We start from the raw sequence: 25,319 nt of genomic DNA on the forward strand, positions 1-25,319 counted from the left end.
CAGGATAACTCTGACAAGGATGCACACTGAGGTACTTGGCTCAACAGCCTCCTGCCAACACTAAGAGGAAGAAGAAGTCTGGCTCCAACATGGCAGAGGGCATTGCACAGATCTTGGAGCCCATCCTTTCCAGACTGGAAGTGGTAACCACCTCCATTACAGCATTTGAGGACCTAGCTGTGATGCAGCATCTTCTGGTCTCTGTCTCAGCTTCCACTGCAGCATAGGTAGAAGCACCCAATGTCTCAGTTTGCAGTGGAAGTTCAGACAGAGGTCATGAAATCCATGCTTGCTGCCATGCAGACTCCGATTGCTGCCATCATGCCTGTGGATCTCAGTGCTCAAAAGGGGCATGCAGGCTCCCACAGCAGTCCAGCAATCTGTGCTCCAACAGATTGCTGGGATTGGTGAGATGCTGCCCCCGGGGAATACCAGTGGCTGCATAGTGCACGAACCTGCTGCTCTCTCTCAGGATAACAGAATTAGTGCTCCCAGCTCTACCACTTGCTCAGCGCCCTTGTGGTTGCATCTCAGTAGACCAGACCGAATTGCTGTCATCCATGTCGAGGTAGTACAGCCCAAAGCCAGATCCTCAAAGTCCAGACTGCTTGAGGGCATTCTGCAAGGCCATCTGCAGTGTTCCCAGTGAAACTCAGCAGCCTTCCACAAATCACAATGCAGCCATTGGGTAGCACTGCATGGGAGTACTACAGTTAGCAAAGGCACCCACAAGTCAGGTCCTAAGGAAATGCACAGAAATGAACAGTTCATTTCTGAAATTATTGTTGGTTACTTTTATTACAGGATCTTGGCAAAAGGGTCATAAGGTGGAGCCATGGTGGTAAAGAGAAGTTCACCAATGAGAAGTAGAGTCTGAACAGTCCTTTCCAACACTTGGAGCAAACGGGTCCTGGATACATCCTCCCTGCCTCCTCATTTTCTTCTTCTCCTCCTCCCAAGGTGACCTTAGGATGTTTGGTGTCAAGGGTTCCATCCTCAGGATGGCAATGTTATAGAGTTTGCAACAGATTACCATGAACTGGGGGACATGTATTGGAGGGCTCCCTTTGAGTAGTTCAGACAGCAGAAGCATTGCTTCACCAGTGGTCTGCTCCACGATGTTCCTAGTAGCTCCATGGTTTTCATTATATACCCTTTATCCTTGCATGGTCAGGTGTAAGGTGGGGGGGTTCATCAGCCAGGTGTAGAAAGGGTATTCATTGTCTCAAAGCAACCATTCTCTTGGGCACGTTGGAGACCCAAGGATGGCAAGAATGACAGACGACCTCAGGATTAAGGCATCATGGCTGTTGCCAGAATGACAGGCATTCAGTGGCATAATGGTTCATGCATTTTGCATTGTTGCACACCAACTGGACACTGATGGAATGGTAATCCCTGCTGTTCCTGTTCCTCTCTCTTTTGACATGAGGGTCCACAGGCCCATGGGTGCATAGTCAATTATTTCCTGCACCACTGGGAATACTGCTATCCTAGCAAATCCACGTCCTCTCATCCTACTTCTCCCTGCGTAGAGGGAACGTGATCTAATTGCCTCTCTTCACATCCTCCTTCACCTCCGAGATGCAGCCATGGACGTCGTACTGCTACCGGCTGGAATGATCCGGTCGCGTCGAGTTTTCTTGCAACTGTGACCTTTGTGGCTGCTGACATCGCTGTTCTTGGCCTGCTGTGAGGCCCCAGGTGTTGTTGAAGCAGGAGACACAATTCAGTGACCACCTTTTTGTTGAAACTGACTCGCCTTAAGCATTGCTCCTGGGTGAGGTGGAAGTATGAGAAATACTCTGAGAACCCGTGGTAGATACAACCTTCTGTGGCGAGACTTCCTTCTCCTCTCTCTCCACAGAGCTTCTCATCTCTGCAGCCTCTACTCTATTTCTTGGTCATGTTGCAACTAAAGCCACCATACCTCTTGCAGACTTAGGGGACTAAATTCTCTGCCTTCCCTAATCACTTGCACCAGACATCCAAAAACAAGCCACAGTACTTCCACAAACTTCTCCGCAGCAGAATTAAATCAAAAGTACCTCACTTGCAAGTCGGATGGCTGGCCCTTTAATTAACACAAGTCAGGAACACTTTGTGCAGCTGAACACTTGTTCAGCTGTGAAGCATTAGTACAAAACAAAAACAGAATTACCTGGAAAAACTCAGCAGGTCTGGCAGCATCGGCGGAGAAGAAAAAAGTTGACGTTTCGAATCCTAATGACCCTTTAACAGAACTGAGTAATATTAGGAGAGGGGTGAAATATAAGCTGGTTTAAGGTGGGGGGAGCAAAGTGGGGGGTGGTTGTAGGGACAAGCAAGCAGTGATAGGAGCAGATAATCAAAAGATGTCACAGACAAAAGAACAAAGAGGTGTTGAAGGTGGTGATATTATCTAAACGAATGTGCCAATTAAGAATGGATGGCAGGACACTCAAGGTACAGCTCTAGTTGGGGTGGGGTGGAAAGACTAACAGGGCATTAAAGGTATAGATTTAAAAATAATGGAAATAGGTGGGAAAAGAAAAATCTATATAAATTATTGGAAAAAACAAAAGGAAGGGGGAAGAAACGGAAAGGGGGTGGGGATGGAGGAGGGAGTTCAAGATCTAAAGTTGTTGAATTCAATATTCAGTCCGGAAGGCTGTAAAGTGCCTAGTCGGAAGATGAGGTGCTGTTCCTCCAGTTTGCGTTGGGCTTCACTGGAACAATGCAGCAAGTCAAGGACAGACATGTGGGCAAGAGAGCAGGGTGAAGTGTTAAAATGGCAAGCGACAGGGAGGTTTGGGTCTTTCTTGCGGACAGACCGTAGGTGTTCTTCAAAGCAGTCGCCCAGTTTGCGTTTGGTCTCTCCAATGTAGAGGAGACAGCATTAGTACAGATGTTCGCTGGACATAATTTGTCCAAGTGTAAAAGATGATAGAGCAGCTGACGGACGTCATGATTTAACTACTCCTGACGCTTCTGGTGCACACATGGCACGTCGTGCAATAGCCCGTCACAGTATAGGGTGAGTGTGGGCCTTGCCAGAATTGATCAGCAGTGCAGTTCATGCCACTTTATGCCTTCTGGACTTCCATACTGCTGGTATCAGTGGCACTAGAAAGGCCCAGAATCTGTTAGAAAGCAACTTGGAATGTTACATTTATACAATTGTACTTTTGTACCAACAAACATTAACTTTTTTTTTGATTTAGAGACAATAGCCCTGATTTTAACCCTATCCACCCAGTAAGAACAGTACATTCCACGCAATAAAATCAGTATTCACCATGCTGTTTCCAAAATGTATATGTTGGTTGGTATTTTAATTGTATATTTTTTCCATTCTTATAGGCAAGCAAAGCCTAACAGAAACATAAAAGTCATGCTTCAATGAAGTAATCCAGACACAATTGCCATTTTAAATTAACAGTGATGAATTCTTGTCCAATCACAGAACCACCAGCAAAACCTGGCAGGATTACTGTGAATAATCAGTGTAGCACCTTGGATCAGGTGTTCTTTTTCTACTTAGTTTGATAGGAGGTTTTCCAGCCCACAGACTGTTGTCATTATCGCCCTCTGTAAATTTTACATGCTTATTATGGGGGCTTTCTTATTTGTCTATTCTGGATAAAAGAGCTGGAAGAGGAGCAGCAGCAAACCCAGCAACCATCCTAGCAGCCGAGCCCCTCTGAAGAGAATGTGTATAGTTTGCTCATAAGCAGTCATAACCAGCCAACAGGATTTACACACTGTGGAACCTTTTTGGATCTATTTGAGGAGCAGTGCATGAGAAGGCTGTGCTGCTGCAGACTAATGCAACCACCTGGAACAAGGCCTGCTGCCTCCTCGACAAAGTGGCAGCAAGATGTTGCCTTCTAAATCCATTCCCATCTTTCCCAGAAGTCCATGTTTGAATTCCTCCAATCAGATCCCTGCCACCATTTCAAAACAGCTCTTTATCAAAGTCACATATGACATCCTCAGTTACTGTGACAAAGGTAAACTTCCCCTCCTTGTTCTTTTCACCCTGTCTGCAGCCTTTGACACAGACCACACCACCCTCCTCCAATGCCTCTTCACTGTCGTCCTGCTGGGTGGGACAGCTCTCATTGGTTCCATTCCTATCTATCTAATCATAGCCAGAGAATCACTTGCATTGGCTTCTCTCCCTGCTCCCACACTGTTAACTCTGGTGTCCCATAAGGATCTTTCCTTGGCCACCTCCTATTTCTCATCCACATACTGCCCTTCAGCAACATCACTCAAAGGCACAGCGTTAGTTTTCACAGGTATCCTGAGGGCACCTACCCTGCCTCACCATCACCTCTCTCGATTCGTCCACTGTTTCTAAATTATTAGACTGTTTGTCCAACATCCAGCACTGGACAAGCAAAAATTTCCTCTCCAATTAATTACTGGGAAGACTAGAGCTTTCAGGCCCCGCTCCAAATTCCGTTCCCGAGCTTCCGACTCCATCCCTTTCCCTGGCAACAATCCAATATTAAGCCAGTCAGTTTGCAGCCTTGGTGTCACATGTGATGCTGAGATGAGCTTCTGACTTCATATTTGTGCCATCACTAAGACCACCTGTTTCTACCTCTGTAATATCGCCCAACTTCGCGCCATTTCAGCCCAGCTGCTGCTGAAACCCTCATTCATGCCTTAATTACCTCTAGACTCGGCTATTCCAAAACCCTCGTGGTTGGTCTCCCACATTCTACGCTCTGTAAACTTGAGGTCACCAAAACACTGCTGCTTGCGTCTTAACTTGCAGCAAGCCCACTCCTCTATCACCCCTGTGCTCGCTGACCTACTTTGGCTCTGAATCAAGCAAAGTCTTGACTTTAGAATTTTCATCCTTATTTTCAAATCCCTCCATGGTCCTGCCCTCTCTGGGGGATTTGCACCAAGTGCGGTAGCGGGCGGGTAAAATGACATTTTACCTGCCAGCCATAATGGCGGGTTTTCACGCCGTATCATCCCAAACCCGCCGCATTAGTTATGCATTCGGAGAAACAGGCCATTTCGATGGCGGGCGGGCTTTCATTCACCCACCACACCATCACCTCGCCACTTCATCATGCCGGGCACTATACTTAAAGTCCAGCCATGCACACACATCTCAGTGCTTCCAGCCCACAACTACTGCAGGGAATATATCCACGAAAGACAAAAAGATTGCAGCCCCAGGTTTAGTGGCACGTCACTGGAACATCTTTCGGATGTTGTGCGCTATGATGTCCTCTACCCCCACTCTGGCCGCAGGATGGGCAGTGGCGTGACCAACCAAGCTTGGGAGATGGTGGCAGTGGTGATCAGCACCAATGCTGCATAGAAAACGTTGGCCATCCAATGCATATAAAAGACGAACGATCTCATCCGTGCAGCCAGGGTACGGCAATGATCTCATCACTATACACTCACACACCCAAGCCCATCCTACATTCACTGGCATCTTGCTCATTGCCAGCTCAAGGGACATCATCACCCATTCTCACACACATACCCTCACATGTCCATCTGGCCTCATCTCACCTGGAGACTGCCTCCTCAGCCCTCACCATCTCGAGGCCACTTGCACAGATCAACATGTGCCCCCACATGCACCCTGGGCTACCCTCCTTCCCCTGAACAGTTCCTCATCCTGCAGCATCTTCCCTTGCCTGAGGCCACTTCTCCCCCTTCGTCAAGCAAGCCCTAGTCCTGCAGCCATTCAAAAGCCACCAACATATGGCTGATCTGGTAGGTAGAGACCTGCTGTGAGCCCACCCCCAAAAAGTGATGTGGTGCTGTCTGCGAAGCCTGGCACTGATGACTGTGCGTGCTGACCGAAGCAAGGTAGGCAAACAAACCTTGAAGTCCCGAGCGAAGTGCAGCCCACCAGGCGCACGTCGCCTTTGTGTTATTGTGAAACATGGCGACGTGTTTTCCCGCTGATGTGGGCAGACGATTCCAGTGGGCTAGCCTAATAATGATATGCAGATGTATTACAATGAGGCTCTTGACATTCGATGGTGGGAAACGCGGCCCATCATCAGCGGGCTGAGCGGACACTTGCAAACTAGTTTCAAGCCGTCATGAAATCAATCGCACCATATTGTTCACTCACGCCACCAAACACGCCCGACGCCAGCAGGCACGGAAAATCCCAGCCCCTATCTCTGTAATCTCCTGCAGTTCCACAAGCCTCTGTGATATCTCCGCTCCTCTAATTCTGGCCTCTTGTGCATCCCCAATTAAAACTGTTCCACCATCCATGGTTGTGCCTTCAGTCGCCTAGGCCCCAAGCTCTGGAAGTCCTTCCCTGGACCTCTCTACCTCACTTTCCTTCGTGAAGGCATTCTTTAAAACCATCCTCTTTTACCAAGTTTTTGGTCATCAGACCTAACATCTCCTCATGTGGCTCTTTGGCATACTTTGTTTTATAATGCTCCTGTGAAATGTCTTGGGACATTTCATTATGTTAAAGGTGCTATATAAATGTAAGTTGTTGGCTCTGGAGGTCACCGCAGTCCTGCATTTTTTCACCACTAGATCCTTTTAAGATGTTGCAGGGGACATATATGGCATAACACAGTTTGCAGTGTACAGCAGCTTCAAGCATGTGACCTGGACGCTGTGCATCAGGGCAAAGCAGTGCATCTCCTTCGCCAATGACTTTGACTGTCAACAGAACACGCCTCAAGATTTTGCTGCAATGGCTGGTATTTCTTGCATTCAGGCACAATTGACAGTGTATGTTAACCATGTCAGTATACATCATGGCAGGGGGATGGAAACCTGAGAGGGAGCTCAGATTGGAGGGAAGCAAAACTGGAATCAGGAAGTAGAAAAGTAGTAAGCAAAATTAAAAGATCGATGAAGCAAAGGCAAGCATCAAATGGGACCAGAATGCAGAAAAATGTTAAAAAGACAAAGTTAAGGACACTCTATCTGAACGCACCCAGCAGTTGCAATAAGGTAGATGATTTGAAGGCACTAATAGAGGTAAATGGGTATGATTTAATTGCCATTATATGGAGATGTGGTTACAGGGTGACCTAGACTGGAAACAGAATTTTCAAGGCTATTCATCATTTAGGGAAAATAGGCCAAAAGGAAAAAGAGATGGAGTAGCGCTGTTAATAAGGGACTAGATAAGGACATTAGTGAGACAGGATTTTAAATTGAAGGATTAAGATGTAGAATCAGTTTGGGTGGGGCTAAGAAATAGCAAGGGGGAGCAAACATTGGTGGGAGTTGTTTCTAGGCCACCAAACTGTAGTTGTAATGTTGGGCACAGTATAAATCAGGAAATCAGAGCTGCATGTAACATGGGAACTACAGTAATAATGGGCAACTTCAATTTACATATAGACTTGGCAAACCTACTTAGCACAATGCTGTGGAAGATAAATTCCTGGAGTCTCTACAAGATGGGTTTCTGGAGCAGAATGTTAAAGAACCAACTAGGACTGAGATGAGGAGGAATTTCTTCAGTCAGAGGGTGGTAAATCTTTGGAATTCTCTACCCCAGAGGACTGGGGAAGCTCAATCATTAAGCATGTTCAAGACAGAAATCAATAGATTTCTGGATACTAATGAGATCAAGGGATAGGGGGATAGGGCTTAAAAGTGGCGTTGAGGTAGATGATCAGCCATGATCTAACTGAATGGCGGAGCGGCCTCAATGGCAGAATGGCCTACTCCTGTTCCTATGTATGGCAACACATACAATAAGACTCTAGGTTCATGCCCCTATAATAAATATGCAGTGTGAAAGGTTGCTTCTGCAGGTATTAGTTTTAGAGGGTAAAGAGGGTTCAAGGAAGAAAAGGGAGAGCAACCAAAGAGTTATCCTGCCTGCCCACACAGACTATTGAATGTCTTGGAGTAATGGTCTGCAATTCTAGGGGCAAGAAAGGTAACATTTAGTGTCACTGCCAATTCCCTCCACATGGCTCAAAACATACTATTTTAAAGCTTCCTCCTATGGAGACACAGTAATCTTTCTCCTTCGCTGAATCTCATTCAGGAGGGTCTGTAAGTCAGTGTCATTGAAATTGTAGACTCTTTTCTGCCTTGCAATGCCTTTCTTTGGCTAATTCTACTAAATATTCTGGTGGAAGATTTATTTAAAAATGGCACAAAATACAAGAAAGCAACCAGCCAAGTTATCTGATTCCAGTCAACTCAGTGACCCAAGTATTCTGCTACTTACATCCTACTCCGAGCTATCAGCTACATTTTTCAGCCATACTTGTCTTTTGGAAGACTGTGTTCCAAGTTAAGAACATATTTAACAATACTCTATTATACAGGGCTTGTGCTACCAAACCACCAAGGCATGTATAGCTGAGCTAAGCCAACAAATTTTGATTTCAGAGTACTGAGGGTGTAAGTGCTGATTCAGGAGTACAAATCCAACACAATTAGCCTGGTGGATTTTCGGGTCTGTAATGCTAAACCCACTCAGAGTACTATTTTCTCCTAATCTGCAAGGCACTGTTAAAGGATTGACAAGCTATATTTACTGCAATTCAAAGCATCTGTTGTAGTTCTATTTAGCATGTCATACCAATCTCTGCTGCTTACAACACCACTCCTCTCACGTTGCTGATGAAGCAGTTTATTCTCCCTCAACACCTCTTCCACTCGAGCTCTGAAATTCTTCATTTCCTTCTGTGAGCGAATAAGAAAATGCAGAGATCAGCTGCAGCAATCAAGAATAACTAAAGACAGAAAAGCAACAAACTTTCTTTCAAATAAACATCTGCATTGATTCCAGAGTCAAAGTGCTTTCCTAGATTTTAAAGATTAAGTAGAGAAAAGATTTAATCAGTATCAAATATTTGGCAAAGTTAATGTTTGTTGACTTATAAGGATGCATATGATGATGGATTGTCCCATTGCTTTGATGGGTGAGTGCTTGAAAAAAAATACCAGTTTACAGTCTAGGTTGATGGTCTAAAGTCACACATAAGAGGACAAGTCTCATTTTGCATAACCAATTACAAATACTCCTTAAGAAGTCAGTGTTGGAGGGATGTTTGGAGGAATTGACTTTGCGCCATGCTCACTTGTCTCTGTTCTCTTCAAATGTCGAAATCACTTGATGACAAAGACTTCTCCATTTGGGTCTGTCCAACGTTGTTTTTTTCCCATCTATTGGGATCCATGTTTCAAGATCCGAGGTTGGCTTTCAGATTGTCTTTATATCTAAGTTTGGGATGTCCTGTAGTGCAGGTTCTCGCGATCAGCTGGCTGTACCTTTGGTACGCGAGAATCCTCCATATGAACCACATGACCGATCCAGCAAAGCTGAGCTCTGATGAGCATGCTCTTGATGCCAGGTATGCAGCATTTTGCAAGAACCTCAATGTTAGGGATATTGTCCTGCCACCTGATGTTACAAATAAATCGTAGACAATGAAGATGGAATGCTTCCAGTTGCTTTATGTTATGCCAATAGGTTATCAAAGTCTTGTACACATAAAGAAGTGATGTCAGAACCACTGCCTGGTAGACTTTGATCTTTGTTCTGAGACAAACTCCATGCTCTTTCCAAAGTCTGTGAGCGAGCCTGCCAAATGCTAAGCTTACTTTTGTCAGGCGCATGTTCATTATCCAGCATAATATTATTGGAGGGGATATCCCAAGATAGCAAAACATCTCTACTGAATGGAAGGGTGTGTTGTTGATAGTGACTGTGGGGTATTTACATTTATACAGAGCCTTTAACATATTACATTTCACAAAGGTGGAAACAACATCAAGAAGTAGTAAGAATCAGGCACAATGCCTGAATAGGTAGGTTGAGAGAAATTTTTTAATGAATGAAAGAGAGGTAACAAGGGAGGTTTCATATCCAGAATGGAGGATTCATAAGGTAAAAGGCTCTGCCACTGATGGTAGAATGGAGAGCGGTGCAGGGAAAGAGGCCAGAGTCAGAACAGCGAAGGACATGTGTAGCTCTGCAGAAGGTTACATTGATGGGTGGCACAAGACTGTGGAAAGAATTGTAAACAAAGACATTAATTAATGCTAATACTTAACATTCAATTCACTGGGGAACAGAAACCAAGAGAGGTTATTAGGGACAGAAGTATGGGGGAGTGGAACGTACCGTGAGACATGATGGGATGGCAATGCTCTGGAGATAATTGGAGGCTATGCAATATGGAACATCAGAAGCCACAAGTTAAATCTGGAGGTGACAAGGGCAACAGTGGGAGTGAAGAAAAGTATTACTGATGATCATATGAGGTGATGGAAAAAGCCATTGCAGATGGTGTGTTGGCTACTTAGGACAGGTGGGAGTGAAATCAATTGAGATTGATGTCACAGAAGTAAATCGGGGCAGAGAAGGTGGAAAAGGATGGAGTGATCTCCTGTGTCAAATATCACCGTGTGTAAGAGACAATGGGCTAATTTTCTTCATCCCTGGGAGCCGGGTTAGGAAGTGGGACTCGAGCAAAGTTGCAAAATAGCAAATTGGGTCATCAACCCAATGCATTCCCACTTCCGAGATATCTTGCTGGAGGTGGGGGTCAACGTAGCAGAGGTTACCGGCCTGGCAGTGGCATGTAACAAACTAAGCTCTTAATGAGCCAACTGGGGGAACATTGATAGCGCTGAAGAGATCCTCCCGTTCTTTGGCATGCTTTCCTTTCTTAGCCGAGGCATAAAATTTAAGAGCAGGGAGATCATGCTAGAACTTCAGAAAACATTAGTTTGACCACAGCTTGAGTATTGTGTACAGTTCTGGTCCCCAAATTACAAGATGAATATGATTTCGCTGGAGATGGTGCAGAGAAGATTTACTGGGGTGCTGCCAGGGCTGGAAAATGTTATCTTACGAGGAAAGATTGGATAGGCTGCAGTTGTTCTCATTGGAACAGAGGAGGCTGAGGGGTGACCAAACTAAGGTGTATAAAATTATGAGGGGCCTAGATAAAGATGAACTATTTACCTTAGCAGAAGGGTCAAAAATCAGGAGGCATAGATTTAAAGTACTTTGTAGAAGGAACAGAGGGGAGATGAGGAAACATTTTCCATCCAGAGAGTGGTATGAACCTGAAACTCAATGCTTAAAAGGGTGGTAGAGGAAGGAACACTCATCTCCTTTAAAAGTACTTGGACGTTGACTTAAAGAGCCGTGACATGTGTGCCTACGGACTTAGTGCAGGAAGGTGGTATTAGGCTGGGTACAACACGGACACAGGTGCCTCCTTCTGTGTTATAAATTTTCTAAGATTTTTTAAGACTCCAGCAACAGATGGGTCCCCTTATTAAGCTGGAGCCCAGCAGGTAGCTGGAGGCAGCCTTCCAGTGGCAGGCTGTGGGGCCTCAACACTTCAACTCAATCACCCCAGCACGGGTCTGCTGGGATGCAACTATCACAGCCACAAACCATCTAGTCTGACAGCTGTGGTTATGTATGATTTTTAATTTTTCACAATACTAAAGAAGTACATCTCCATTTTGAGACATCCTCTCGGTCTCTTACCTTCCTCAGCAGCACCCACCGCTCCATTTGGGACTGCCAGCTGGATATTCCTGTGATCCCTCCTGTTGGGCCTCGCGCTTCCATGGTCTGCCCACCATCCTTAATTGGATAGGGCTCCCAGAGGCAGCTTCCTATTTGGCCGCCTCCAGAAAGATTGCAATTAACATTGCACCACAGCCACTTCCAGGTCCCAACCCAGAATTGAGGCCGATGTCAGGAATGTGACCCAATCAGGTAAATTCAGCTTAATGTGTTACCATACCTGTCAAAATATAAATTGGAGCCCTGAATCTTAAAGCCAGTATAAATACCAAGGCACTGTGCTAGAGTAAAAGAATAGAAACTGTTGCACCTAGATTGTTCACAGCATTTTTCTGAACTTGCCTGGTAGGCAAGGCAGTATTAAAAGGACAGGAACCTATCCACCAGATTGGAGGGAGAGCAAAGTATAAGTCATCTTGAGCCATTCTGACATCACCTGGCACCTAGCAGAAGTCTTCATTCAAATCCCTTGCCCAACATATATGAGACTCGTGGAAGGCACATGGGGTTTCTAAAAGACAGGATGAAATCTTTAGGAAGTCTTATTAAATGATTTCTACTTTTGCCAGTATACCTCATGTGCTTGCATTGCAGTATCCTTTTCCCGTAATCGGTCTTCATAGGCCAAAAGAAGGGGTGACAAGTACTTCATGTCTACCTGAGAGACAAATAATATTTAATTTTACTATAAATTTAAAAAGGGCTTAAAATTATTAGAATTTCACACTGCAATACTGAAACGCATACAACAGAGAACATCTTAATTAAATTGCCTCTTCCAGGAGGTTACATGGCTACAGGTGGGGGTGGGTTGGGGGTGGTGTGGCTAAAGAAGTGTTTAGTCGTAATACTCCAACCTTCATGGTGTAGGGCAAGATTGATGGACTAGCTGGTCATTTCCTGACCATCAATTTTGTACGTTCATATTTCATATATACTGGGAAAGTACAAAGAGAACAAGCCACGTACCAGTTTGAAGTGAGCTGTTGCAATCTCCAAAGTAATAGATAAGTGTGCAAAGGTTAACCGATCTGGTTACAAATTACAGGGTTTAATATTAAGGAATAATATGCATTAATTCTAGGGATAGAATTCCACAACAGTTAGGGAATGAAAGCAGCGCAGTGCACGATTTGTACCTACTTGGATTAGCTACATCCCAAATAGACCCACTGCAACAGCTGGAGCTCATTGTGTATACAGAACAATCTCAATGTGATTTAACCCCACTCTGGATGCTGATGACAATACAATATTGTGGTATTGTGGAATGACCATGTTAGGATTTAAATCTTGCAAGTAATCAGTTTACTGTACCTCTACTATCGTTTCTTTGAGAAATGAAGGATCATATTCAGAACAATACTTTTATTCACACATTTAATCTTTTGTGTGCACAGGAATATTATGAAAGAGAGAGAGAAGGCATTTATTTACTGATAAATTGGTATAAAAAGCACCCTGACTCATACCTGGCAGGCCGAAAAGGTGTGTCATAGTTATACTTTATCATGTGGGCAGAGTATAAAATGAGAGGCTAATTGGTTTTCTCCTTTTTGCACTATCGTCCAAGTTAAATTTCAAACCTAATAAGCAATTTACAATACATGCATAAAAAGTACATTTAAAAAATGAGGTACTACTATGAAACAATGGTTTCATCCTGCATATGTTTTTATACAATTTTGTGTTATGTTAGTTCTAGGTCTCTGGTCCTGAAATAATCATAATAGTGATACTCATACTAATTTTAATACATTGAAAAGATAACCAGACAGTAGCTTTCAATAGGGTGGTGTTCTTTAGGTGTTTTTTTGTATAGGTTCATGGGATGTGGGCATCGCTGGCTAGGCCAGCATTTATTGCCAATCCCTAATTGCCCCTGAGAAGGTGGTGGGGAGCTGCCTTCTTGAACTGCTGCAGTCCATGTGGTGTAGGGATACCCACAGTGCTACTAGGGGGGGAATTCCAGGATTTTGACACAGTGACAGTGAAGGAACAACGATATATTTCCAAGTTGGGATGGTGACTGGCTTGGATGGGAACCTCCAGGTGGTGGTGTTCCCATGTATCTGCTGCCCTTGTCCTTCTAGATGGTAGTGTTTGTGGGTTTGGAAGGTGCTGTCTAAGGAGCCTTGGTGAGTTGCTGTAGTGCATCTGGGGATGGCACATACTGCTGCCACTGTGCGTCAGTGGTGAAGCAAGTGAATGTTTGTGGAAGGGGTGTCAATCAAGCAGCCTGCTTTGCCCTGGATGGTGCCAAGCTTCTTGAGTGTTGTTGGAGCTGCACTCATCCAGGCAAGTGGAGAGTATTCCATCACACACCTGACTTGTGCCTTGTTGATGTTGGACAAGCTTTGGGGAATCAGAAGGTGAGCTACTCGCTGCAGGGTTCCTAGCCTCTGGCATGCTCTTGTAGCCACAGTATTTATATGGCTAGTCCAGTTCAATTTCTGGTCAATAGTAACCTAGGGCAATGACAGCGGTGGATTCGGCGATAGTAATGCCATTGAATGTCAAGGGGCAATGGTTAGATTCTCTCTTGTTGGAGATGGTCATTGCCTGGCACTTGTGTGACGCGAATGTTACTTGCCGCTTGTCAGCCCAAGCCTGGATATTGTTCAGGTCATGCTGCATCTGGACATGGACTGCTTCAGTATCTGAGGAGTTGCAAATAGTGAACATTGTGCAATCATCCTTAGGGTTACATGATGAAGAGTAATGAGAAATCACCTAAATGCACACTTGATGAAGGGAAAGAGGATATCTGCAACACATTAGAAAATAGGCCACAGCTTTACATGGGGACTCATGGGACTCATCAATGTTATGTGGCCTACAACTTCCTGAAGTCCTTAGAATCCTTTTTTGATTCTAAAACATGGCCATGGCTAAAAATGCAAAGACACAAAATGATAATTTATAAATTGCTTATGTCAATTAAACTTTTTAGAAACCTAAAATGTTATTAACTTACGAGCCAGGGTGGTGGTGGCCCTGATGCTGGAAGGCCAGTACTACGTAATTCCTGAAATAAATGCAAGAATTAGTTATTCTCAGAACATTTATTCATAAGCAAGCAAATCGCCGAAGGTGGTGTCCATGGTACTTGAGAGGATATATTGTTTTGGAAGAAAATGGATATGGTTGAGCACTGGTTTATTGAAGTTGAGACAATGTGGTTTTGTTATTCATTCTGGAAGGCCTTTAGGAGCAATTAAGTGCCCTGTAGAGAGTAGTTGTGACAACTGTTAATAATGGCAAGGAAAGTATTCAGGTTTTTTGGTGATAGGATAACTTAGGTATAGCAGTGAAAGGAAATGGTAGTGTGCAGTTAAGAACAGAGGAAGTAGTTGGGTATTACTTAGGGAGATGGAAGTTGGAGAGGACCAGGGATATGTAGGATATGATAGCAAAATTCTGGGAAGGAAGAAGGAAGAAAGGTACGAGAGGAAGGACAAGAGAGGAAGGGAGCAGGAGAGGAGAACCAGGGCTTACAAGGTTGCAAGGGAAACGGAGGGGAAGGAGAGGGAATATGGGCAAGGGGGTGGAAGGGGAGAGGAGCGCAAAAGCAAGAGGAGGCACGAAGGCAGAAGGGGGCGCAAAGGCAGGAGGGGGCGCGAAAGCAGGGGTTTGGGGGTGAGAAAGCAGGGGTTAGGGGGCCGAAAGTAAGGGGGGGGGTGCGAAAGCAAGAAGGGATGCGAAAGCAAGAGGGGTGCAAAAGCAGGGGTTTGGGGAGCAAAATAAGGATGGGGGTGGAGGGGAACAGATTTTGGTGGCCAAGAGCAGCAGCGGGGAGCTGAAAACAGGAGGAGAGGTCCAAAACCAAGAGTGGGGAGGCCCGAAAGTGGGGGGCGGAGAAGCTGAAGTGGGAGATGGGCCAAAAAGGGGAAGGGATGGCGAAAGCCAGAGGGGAAGTGAAAGTGGGGGGCAAAGCAGGAGTGGAGGGTGAAAGTTGGGGGGGGGAGGGAGGGCAAAAGCTGGGGTGGGAGAGGCAGAAGACAGGGGATTGAGGAAAAAAGGAGGACGAAAGCAGGCAGGTTGAGGGTGAAAGCAGCGGGGGCAAGGGCAAAAGTGTTGGTGGGGGGATAAGGGCGAAAACGGGGGGAGGAAAGCAGGGGGATGGGGGGACAAAGACGTGAGATGGGCGACAGCAGCGGGAGGAGGCGAAAGCTGGAGGGGAGGTGAAAATGGGTGGCAAAGCAGGAGCGGAGAGTGAAAGTGGGAGGGGAGGGCGAAAGTGGGAGGGGGTGGAGTTGGGGGTGAGAAGTGAGGAGTCATTTGGAGTCCCATTGCTCCGGATAGACAGCCCATGAGTGATTAATCAGACTCCAGTTCTCCTGAAATCATCCCCACATCACCTTCCCAATTCCCCGTCTTCCCAACCCTTTGTTAGTGGACATCAGTGTCGTCTTGGCCATAATCCTGAAATAAATGACACCTTAAAAAAACCATGCAATGACGTCTTTAGCCAACAATAATTCCACTAATGCATACAAAACTGAACCATTCACCCTTATGCATTCCTTTAGTATCTGTCTTGCAGTGCCTGGCCTAGTGTCACTATGTAGAACTACCCCAGTGGATCCAGCATGTCTGGTAGAAGGCTACTGACTTTCCCCAGGGGAAGAGTGCAGAAGAACTGGCAGATGACTCTGAGTGTCCGGCCTCAGGCTGCATTACCTCAGCATGGGCGGCAGCAGTCAGGGCTGGCTAGCTGACAAGCAATAGCAGGGGCACTGGCAGTATGGAAGTGGTTGGAGCACAAATCCTGTCCTCCTAATAGAGGATACAAGATTCATGCACATGGGTGGAGCACAGATTGCTGAGAGCTTGCACTGGTATCTTCAGCCATGATGGCAACAATCTAATGCCCACCTGGACTTGCATGGCAACAAGCAGTGATCTCCATGACCTCAGTCTGAGCCTTCATGGAGTGAGCTACTCCAATGCTGGAAAGGATGGGTGCCAAGGTCTGCACGAAACCCCACGCCGAATTAGAGCCAGACTCCTCCATGCTTCTTAACAGTGACAGTAGGCTCTCTTGCAGGTCTGCCAATTCACCAAGCACCTCTACGTGCATGCCCATCAGTCTTCTCCCATAAACCATCCCATCAAAGTCCTCATCTGAGTCCTCTGCAGCAGAATTCATCTGTGACCTCACTCTCTGCTGAGTTAGTACATGCGCTATCCTTTCCCCCAGCCTGACTGCAGCCCACTTGTTCCAGGTGGCTCAACAAATACTGATCCTGCCTCTATATTACTCTCTAATGTAAGCATACTGCCAGTATCTGCACTGGTGACTGCGAGTGCCAGATCAAGTGATTGTATTTGAAATTGTGTGCAAAAGGGGAGATTGGGTTGAGAAAAAGGGGACTGGGTGGGACGCAAGAGTTCCATGGTCACACTATCTGTAACTTGCACTCATGCCAGATTATGGAATGAGTGTGAAGTGGGATTTGAGAAGGTGCATAGGACAGGAACATTCTGGGTATTACAAGCGATGCTAGTTGCAATCGTCTCAGTCACTGGCAACCCAATAATTCACAGCATCATCTCTTCCAAGCAATTCAGTAGCTGCCTGTCCCCTGCCAGTTCCCTGCTGCTGCCTCCTGTTGTGGCAACCTTATACTCTGAGAGATAGGGAAGAGTGTCAGTGAATATGTTTGGATGATTTGACTGTCATAGCTAAAAGGGTGTGGAAGCTGTAAAATGTGGTATGGGTGTGAGGGTGAGGTGAAACATCTGAATGTTAAGCATGACTCTTGATTGCTAGAAATTGCTGATGGGTGAGTGATGTGGGTTTGGTGCACTGAGCAGTGTGTGAAGTTGGTAGTGCGATGGTTAGGAAATGGCAGTTGAAGATGCATTCACTGACCTTGATCACTCGTATGAGGTCACTGAACTTTTTGCAGCACTGCAGCCAGGTTCTTAAGGCTGTAGTCCTTGAACTGACATTTGTGGCTTTCTGCTCCCATCCCCTTTCCAGTGCACCTGGAGGGTTTCCTGGCCTCCTGTGGAAACATGACCTCTCTTCTCCTTTCTACCTTCTTGACTGAGGCCTCTAACAACGCATCAGAGTCTCTGGCCTGTATTTTGATTGGTACTCTTATTCCTTCTCTGAAACACTTTGTTATAGTTCCTTCAGCTGCTGTAGTCTGAATGCACTTCCTCTTTAGGAGGTAGAGTACCTGAGCCGCCTGCTGAATATTCAGCCAGTCAGCAGTACGTTTAGTTCCCCGCTACATGCCACTTTGATTGAGGCTAGTAGACAGCAAAGATTGCGTGATGCCTGCATCACATCAGCTGGGTGCGGGGTAATCGCACATTGTGATCTCTGCAAACTAAAACTGGCACTTATTAAATTTGTAGCCCCAGAGTACAGAGCATTCTACCGGCCATGCACCAGTAGGAGATCCCCAACCCAAGAACTAGCTCACAACTTCCCCTATTCCCAGATTCACTGGAGCACCCATCAGAAATTACAAGAGAAAATTGAAACTGAGGTTCAAGTCTGAAGTTGCTTCAGGCAATGTTAAAATTTGTCTCTAGCAGAGAGAAAAGGTGCTGTTCCTTGAGCTTGTTTGGAACAGTGTGAGAGCAGAGAGATCAGAAAGAGAGTGGGATGCAGAATATAAGTGGTAGAATTTAACACATGTACGTGCAACAAAAATCATAATCTTAATTCTGGCCAGTAATGCAGGTAGCCCTCATTGACTAAATTTTAAATACTTTGAGTATATATAAATCAAATATATTCTTTGGAATATTTTAAGATTAAAATGAAATGTATGACAGAAAAAAGAGTAGCTTTGTAAATACAAATGCATGTGTACATCTTCCAGTAAAATCCAGAGTCTTAAAAGATAAATGCATCAACAGCAAAATGAGGAAAAATCTGTACAAAAACTGCTTTGAGATTGGTAGCATTTTCAAATACCAAAACTGTGGCCTTGCATAGCCATCGTTAACCCCACAGTAATCCTACTGAATTCAATTCAGCCAACTGTTGAGAAAAAGTCTTTAAAAGTTTGATCTTTCTGGTATCCAGTTTTGAGATTCTGACAACTTTACTTTGAGACTGTCTGGCTGAGTGAGACCTGCACATCAGGAGTAAGTAGCAATACTACTGCGCTAAACCAATCTAACAGCAACTACAAAATTTGTCATCATGCGAAAGTAGATTTTTATTACAGAAGCAGGCATCCATTCCACCACTTACAAAAACTTCCTCATCAAAATCTGAAGAGAAGAAACACTAGTTTCATATGGAGAGATCGGGGTAAAAAAGGGAGAAACTAATAGATTATATGCACACGTTTCCTGGTAGCTGTAAGCTGTGGCATGTAGTCAAAGACCAATTTAGATCTCTTTTAAGCGGATCAGTCCTGTTGATCTGAGTTAGTTTGTAAGATACAAATCTACACTGAGACAGATGTCAAAATTCACGGGGAGGTAAAGAAAAACTGGTAAGGGTACCAGTTCAGGTTATATTTCAATAGCTTTTATTGGTGGGTACACAATGCCTCTGGGGTGTGATGTCAAGGAGGCATGTCTGCATGGGAAAGAAAATGAGGATAAAATTGACAAAGTTTAGGAATATGTGCAATTGTTCATGATTAGAAACACTATTGCTCACTCCTGATGTACAGGTCTCATGCAGCCAGTATTTTTTGGTCAGGGAATATACCAGACCATTTGAGGCTGAATGTTACAGATACAAAACAATCTTAATGAAGTTACTGTCTGACACCTGTGTGCATTAACAAGCTGCTTTTGGATAAAGTGTGGGCAACAGCACAAATACATATTTATTTGATGAGCACATTTAAATGGCGGCGATGGCAGGGGTTGGGGAGAGGATTGACTTGGAAGTTACTGAACTCAAAACTGTGAAGAGTCAACATAAAAAAAAGGGAGAAAAAAGAGAGAAAGATTCAATTTTTAGTATTTGTTTTACCTCATTGTGTACAGGCCTGTATTTTGTTTGGTAGCGGTTTAGTTCTATATTTAAGCGATGGATGGTCATTTTCAAGGCATCATTTTCATCTACGAGTTCCTGAGCATGTTGCCTGAGTGAAAGTAGTTCTGTTTTTTCATCTAGAAATGGTAATTAGAAAGTTAAAAGGTGTTTTGAGACTTGTTCAAATTTTATTAACAAATTGTTTCAAAAATCTTTGCTGAAGATTAAAGTAAATTTCTATTATGTTCAAGAAAAGGTATAAATCAGCATCTACAGAATTAAAACACAACGTACTTCATAATTATGTTTCCAATAAATATTTTACTCTTGAATTTAGACTATTAATCTTTTAGCAGCTACTGTATTATCGAAGGAGGGATAATATTTCCAACCTTCCCTCGGTTGGCTATTCTCAGCTTCTTGTCGCTTATGATTCTCTTTTTCCAATCGCTCCACTTTAAGCTTCATTCCTTCCAGCTGTAGGGTCAGGCTGTGAGCCTGATAGGCAATGACCTGATTTTCAGAAACCAATGTCTGGTTTCTTTCTTTTAGTTCTTGTAACAGCTCCTTTCGGATCTCCATCAGCTCTCGGTTAGCTTTTACTGTTAAATCTGCAGTACCACAAATACCACAGCAATTCACGTTAAACACGCCAAAGCAAAGAATATCAATATCTCAGTCATGCAAGTTCATGGAAATAATGCAAATCCATATAAATAGAGCATCTGAAATTTTGGATGAAGCTAAATCACGTTCATAATTTACATAGCTTTTAGGTTATTTCTGTTGTACTGTAGATTTGTATGACCAAAGTATACCAGTGTGTCAAAATTGTTCTTAGTTTGAAATAAATACTATTTGCATTGCATTTTACATAATTCCAATATATTCCCTCCTTAAAACCTCTTAGTCCAAGCTTTTGTTCATCTTCTCTAATATTGCATTTTACTATTTCAATAAAGAAAAATGTTTAATGTCAATCTAAGTCAGCATAGCTAAAAATGTACAACTAAAATCCTACTTCGCGGGAATTATTTTGTCCTTAAATTGCATTTGAAAACCAACTTGTAATTTGTAGAAGATTGATTTGGGATTTATAATGAATAAAGAGTAAAAATCAGTTTTTTTTAAAAATCAGCCAATTAAACATGTCAAAATAGTTGCACGTAAGCCATTAACATTTGTTAATCATACAGATCCATAACCAATAGTCCTTTATAAGTTTTTTTATTAATTCACGGGATGTGGGCGTCACTGGCTAGGCCACCATTTATTGCCAATCCCCAATTGCCTTTGAGGTGGCGGTGGTGAGCTGCCTTCTTGAACCACTGCAGTCCACGTGGTGTAGGTACACCCACAGTGCTCTTAGGGAGGGAGTTCCAGCATTTGGACCCAGCGACAGTGAAGGAACAGCGATATATTTCCAAGTCAGGATGGTGAGTGGCTTGGAGGGGAACTTCCAAGTGGTGGTGTTCCCATGTATCTGCTGCCCTTGTCCTTTTAGATGGTAGCAGTCGTGGGTTTGGAAGGTGCTGCTAAAGGAACCTTGGTGAGTTTCTGTAGTGCATCTTGTAGATGGTACACACTGCTGCCACAGTTCATCAGTGGTGGAGGGGAGTGAATGTTTGTGGAAGGGGTGCCAATCAAGTGGGTGGCGTCGTCCTGGATGGTGTCAAACTTCTTGAGTGTTGTTGGAGCTGCGCTCATCCAAGCAAGTGGAGAGTTGTCATTTGTAAAGTTATTTAACATAATTCAATACATGACTAGTTATGACAGTGGAATTGTTTTTTTGGGGGTGGTGGTGCTGGTGGTGAGTACTTTAAACCAGTTGAATACTCAGCTACCAACTAGAAGATAATATGTTCCAATTCCAGGTCCATCTACTTTTAAACTTGCTCACTTCAACGGCTAGATTTCATTAATTTTTGAACAATTCTGACAAGAGAGACAAAATTTAGAAGCATATTCTATACTTCAAAAATGCATTCTTTTAGTGCCAGTTATAAAGTAGCATTGTCAGCAATTATGCAAGCATTCTTAGTACCCTCTCAGTTTGAAGAGAATGTGCAGCAGTAAACAAGCTACAAAAGTGGAGTTGAGTAAAAGAAAAATTCTAGTTATCCTAGCATGAATATCTGATTTATCTTCAGCACAAATGATTTAATATTTAAATTGCATTATTACAGAAAAACAGTCTGTGAAATGTCTATCAACTTCAAATGCTCAGATTTATGAAGGAGGCTTTAAATCCCATTCACTCCTGTGTTCGCTGATCTATTCTGGCTTCTAGATAAGCAATGCCTTGATTTTAAAACTCTAGTCCTCGTTTCCAAATCTCTCCAGGGCCTGGTTTTCCCTATCTTGTTAATCTCATCTAGCCCTACAACCCTCCAAGATGTCTGCACTTCTCTAATTTCAGCCTCTTGAAATTCCCAATTTTAATCGCTTCACAACTGTACCTTCTGCTGCCTTGGCTTATTAGTTCTAGAATTCCCTCCCTAAACCGCTAAACCCCTTGACCTTGTTTTTTTTCCTCCTTTAAGAGACTCTTTAAAACCTCTTTGTCCAAGCTTTTGGTCATCTTCCCTAATATCTCCTTATGAGCTCAGTGTCATATTTTGCTTTAGAATGTCTCTCCGAAATGCCTAGGGATATTTTAATATAATAAAGGCATTATATAAATACAACTTCTTGTTGTTCCAATTTCTGTCTATGATCTTTCAAGTGAGTTCCTCAGAGCAGTGTCCTAGGCACAACCAAAATAAGCTGCTTCATTAGTTACCTCCCCTCCAACATAAGGTCAAAAGTGGGGAAGCACATAGCGTTCAGTCCATTTGTGAATTTTCAGATAATGAAGCAGTCCGTACTTACATGTGGCAAGATCTGGACAACATTCAGGGTTAAGCTGAAGAATGGCAAGTAACATCTGCACCAAACAAAAGCCAGGTGACATCTCCAACAAGAGGGAGTCTAACCACCTCTCCCTGACTTTCAATTGCATTACCATAATTGAATTCCCCACTATCAACATCCGGGGTTTAATGCTGGCATTGCCAATGACATCCACATCCCATGAATGAATTTTTAAAAGTTCCTTAGTGATTGAAAACGAAATTGACATTTTAGAATCAGAGCATGCTGAGCCAGATACCAGGATATTCGTAAAGACAACTGGGCCTATCCATGTACAGAAGTATTACTTAATAACAAAAAGTCAATGAATCATAAAGATAAATTAAAGGTCATTTTAAAATACAATTTTTATCAGCTAAATTCTTAGTTAATTTGTATTAATGGATTACTATTTATTGACACGCGAACTAAGTACTCAAGATAACCTTCAGGGTTTTACAATGAGTGATAAGTCGCTATTACAAACAAGGTGATTTGAAACATGTTTCGTAATCAATAATACAAGTTTTAATAATCTCAATTTCCAATAATGAAGTTCAATTTTTTTCTCAAAACCTTAGGCCTGAATTTTTAGCTCGGCAGGCGGGTACAATTGGCGGGCCTGGGGTCGGCCAGGAAACAGACCGCCGGCCACGATCGGCCCCTGACCGTGATTTCACATTGGCTGGCCTATTAATGGCCAGCCAGCGAGAACTGCGCACTGAAAAGCTCAACACTGCCAGGGAGGGAGCGGGAGGAGGGTGACCGAGCATCACAATTAGGCACCTCAAAATATAGATGATAAAATTGCTGCCCACAGATTTTTATTTTATTTCATAACGGGAACCTCATCACGCCCTTGGATGAGGTTTCATGAAAAATATAAAGGCCGCCTGGCCGATTCGCCCGTCCGCCAACCATAAGGTTGGACGGACGAGGGAAAATAGCAGACAACTGCCCTCTTAATTGTCGGCAGGCGTGCTTCTGACTTCTGCACACACCCGCCGAGCGAAATATCGCTCAAGTGCACAATGACATCAGGACGCCCGACCGACGTCATCTCGCGCAATTTCATGCCTGATCAGGTCGGGTGTGCACCCACCCAATCAATGTAAGATTCAGCCCATAGCCTTCACAATCTCAGAGGACATACAGATTTCAGTAACTGAAATCTTACTTCAAGACTGAAAAGCTTCTTGCTCAATTCATATTTTATTTCTCATTAATATTGCTTAAGCAAAAATTATGCAAGTTCCTTTTACAAAAGCTTTACAACTGGACCCTAAAAATGTTGATATACAGGGTAGCTTTTGGGCATTAATTTGCATTCAGCTTAGAGCATTACGTTTCTTTTCAGTCATTCTTGAACAGAATTTAATCACAATTTATGTTTGGGTAGTGTCTACTTCAATTAAAATTTAGCAATTTATCTATAACTGTCAAAGCTCTGACATTATAAATTCTAAAAATAAGTACCATTTTTGGCCTGAGTTCCCTTATATAAGGAAAAGGCTTGGCTAGAAGGAAATCAGTTTGGATTAATCCATCCTATAACTGAGCATGAGATACAGGGATGGAAAGAGAAATTCAAGAAATCACTTCTAAAGTTCTCTGTGGTTGATGGAATGACCAATATCGGGAACTTGTACTAAGCACAGGGAATGGGACAACCTATTCCATCATCAGAAGTTAGTGGCAGCAAGGGCATCACAATTGGCCTCACTGTTCATAGCTGAAGGAGGGTAAATAAGGGTTCCCAGTTAATAATTGCAGTCTAGTTGTCCCTACCAAGATAAGGGCATATTTTCAAGACAAAATCAATATAAATGTTCATCCAACAATGGATCATAAGGCAACTGGTCTAATACTGTACATTTGATTATTCAAAGGCCTATTACTGTACATTTGATTATTTAAACTGCTCTCCCACCTGATTTGGTCTCCTCCGAAATTATTTCTATTTTTTCTTTTTTCTTTTTTTGAGTTACAGCAGATGACGTTCTGGGGCTTTCAACGCTCATGCTGTTCTTCAAACCTTAAGAACAGGGTGTTATTATCAAAAGCAGCAATTGCATCTTTGTTGTTCATACTGAAAATACCATTTTAAGACATCAGTGTACATAAGGCTCAGCAAACATGCAGCTATCAATCACATGTCAGTTTCAATTAGTATGTAAACCGATTCTTGATTTCTCTGCCCGAAGGCAGGTCTCACCCACAGCACCATGGCCTCCACCACAGGTACGGCGGCAGGCAGGTCCCAAATCCAACCCAGCTGGAATGGGAATCAAATCCTGTGCCGCTGGCACCAATCTGATCCAAACCGGCCATCCAGCCAACCGCCACCCCCCCCATGCAATTTTACATGCATGGTATGGGCTCCAATTTCTTTCCATCACATAGCTGAGGGAAATCTCCCCTGTCCCCATCCTCTAGCCAGGATACCAACTGGTATTTCAATCTTTATAAAAACTTGTATTTGCCCTGTCTGACTGCCTATTATGTCATATTGCAGTTTTCTGATTAATTAGTACAGGGTTTTCTTTTGATCGTCGCTTTAGTGTACGATTACTAATTTGTGACTGGTGCCAATAGCATAGGGGAGAATGTTTCCTATGGTGGGCAGGCTAGGCGGGAGCGGACGGGAGTGGGCGCAGAGCCGATCGACGCCCGCAATCGGCTGTGCGCCACCATTTTATGCGAGTGGACCGTAACAGCGTAACACGCGGCCAGTAGCTCTCAGCACTACCTGTGCGGGTGGAGGGAGGAGGAAGAGTCGGGGCCTGCGCTGTTTCGCACATGCACACAAAGAGCGCAGCTATCACCCTGAGACAGCTCCATGCCTCAGAGAGGTTGAATGGATTAGAAAACTTTTTAATAAATAAAGTAAAAATGTATTTGAACATGTTCGCTCATGTAACAGTGTCACATGAGCTCGGA

General features: G+C 43.8%; 1 protein-coding gene across 2 annotated transcripts in view; it reads right to left on the reverse strand.

Annotated features, from left to right (window-relative positions):
• cep89 (centrosomal protein 89) overlaps nt 1-25,319 on the reverse strand; it is a 146,457-nt gene that overhangs the window by 86,915 nt on the left and 34,223 nt on the right. For both annotated transcript variants that reach the window (XM_078544414.1, XM_078544413.1), the window contains exons 8-13: nt 24,310-24,414; nt 19,880-20,098; nt 19,485-19,624; nt 14,502-14,552; nt 12,099-12,182; nt 8,552-8,655 (exon numbers count right to left, since the gene is read on the reverse strand). In XM_078544414.1, coding sequence (XP_078400540.1) covers nt 8,552-8,655; nt 12,099-12,182; nt 14,502-14,552; nt 19,485-19,624; nt 19,880-20,098; nt 24,310-24,414 — 703 coding nt within the window. The remainder of the gene's footprint in view (nt 1-8,551; nt 8,656-12,098; nt 12,183-14,501; nt 14,553-19,484; nt 19,625-19,879; nt 20,099-24,309; nt 24,415-25,319) is intronic.

This window comes from Cetorhinus maximus, chromosome 6 (assembly GCF_964194155.1).
Source record: "Cetorhinus maximus chromosome 6, sCetMax3.hap1.1, whole genome shotgun sequence".
NCBI classification, from domain to species: domain Eukaryota; kingdom Metazoa; phylum Chordata; class Chondrichthyes; order Lamniformes; family Cetorhinidae; genus Cetorhinus; species Cetorhinus maximus.